Raw genomic sequence first — 1510 nt, 5'->3', positions numbered from 1 at the left:
CGTACCTGCTGCTTCCAGTTACAGTACAAAATCCATCCTCTGTGGCAGCGGGCAGACCCTGAGCTATGGGAAGATGATGCTGAACGGCATCCAAGATACAGTCTGTAGGGATGGCAGGGATGACAGCAAATCTGCTCCGCTGCAGTGTTGTTATAAATGCTGTCTGATTTACAGTGGACGGTGTGCTTCAGAGCAGTTTATTAAAAAAGAAAAAATAAAGCCAACGCAGAAAACTAATTAAGGAAATGGAGATGCCAGCGACTTCTGGATCCAGCTCTAAACCAGATTACAAGGTCAAATCCGCACAATTAATTTTAGCCAGTGAACAGAAAATAGGAGAACAGGTTTGAAACAAGAAGAGTCATGGTAAACAGACTAAATGGAAAATGCTCTTATATTTCAATTAGTCTGAAGTCAAGCACTGAAGCCATGTCCCTGTTTATCTGGTGTTTTTCTAATTCTTTTATCCTCGTAACCATGGTTGCTCTCAGCTTCAGGGGGGGAGTGTAGCGGTTTTTTTTTTTTTTAAGGTGCTTCATACTTCCCTTCTTTAAAAGGCTTCAGAGTAATGTGGTGACACCACACTGCCCGGGGATGAGCCTCCAAAATCACCCAGCAGTTATTTTCCACCAGCACTGCTGGGGATTCACGCACAAGAGATTGCTGCCTCCCGCAACGAAGGCGGCAGCATTGGTTACGTCCCTCCGTGGCTGATGGGGACTCCAGATGCTTTGCATTAGAGATGTGTAAATAACTCCTAATGAAGCTTTCCTCATCAGTGTTTCACTTTTTTTTTTCTCTTTCCCCTTTGGGCTGACTTTCTCCTGCCTTTGACACTCTTTTCCCCAAAGGGGCAGAGGGTTTTTTCTGGCTTTTTTTCTTTCACGCAATGACTTTTGCATTTTCTGTGCCAGCTCTCGGCACAGATGCTGGACCCGCGTCTTCTGGGTCTGCCCCTCTCTGACCCTACCCCTCGGCCAGGGTGGTTTCCCAGGGGGGTGACAGTGCCCGCTGGCTGCGAGGACAGGGCGCTATGGCTCTGGGGACCCGCAGTGCCTGCCTGTGCCCCCCGGTCGTGAGGCTGGGCTGTTCCCCTGGCTGCAGGGGTGGTCGCTGGGCAGGCACGCAGCTGATGGGGGTGGGGTGGGCTAATGTTTTCAGAGGAACAGCTTTCTGGTGGGGAAAAAAATGTGGTGTTTTGGTGGAATCTGCCAGTTTTGATGTTTATGTAATTTATTTTCTTCTCTTTTTTTAACTATTAAATTGTTTTTATTTGATAAAGAGGGAAAATTGCAATATATATACATAGATATTTAATATCTTCTTGCATCGTGACTTCAGCATTACCAAAATATTTCCCTAATCCCAAATTGTGTGGGGAATGCCTTGGGGTGGGATGGAAAGTTCCGACGGAGGTTTTGCGGGGAGGAACGGGGCGGCAGGGCTCAGGACACCTCCTCTCCCCTCCCCAGATCGGCCACCGCGACTTCGACGTGGAGAAGCGGCTGCG

General features: G+C 48.3%; 1 protein-coding gene across 1 annotated transcript in view; it reads left to right on the top strand.

Annotated features, from left to right (window-relative positions):
- MYO18B (myosin XVIIIB) overlaps nucleotides 1–1510 on the top strand; it is a 78618-nt gene that overhangs the window by 45646 nt on the left and 31462 nt on the right. The window contains 1 exon segment of the mRNA XM_009334425.1: nucleotides 1473–1507. Within this exon segment, the coding sequence (XP_009332700.1) occupies nucleotides 1473–1507 (35 nt within the window).

Source organism: Pygoscelis adeliae, unplaced genomic scaffold, assembly GCF_000699105.1.
Source record: "Pygoscelis adeliae isolate BGI_AS28 unplaced genomic scaffold, ASM69910v1 Scaffold262, whole genome shotgun sequence".
Lineage (NCBI taxonomy): Eukaryota > Metazoa > Chordata > Aves > Sphenisciformes > Spheniscidae > Pygoscelis > Pygoscelis adeliae.
Note: the sequence above shows the minus strand (reverse complement) of the source record. Positions and strands in the feature narration are given on the sequence as shown.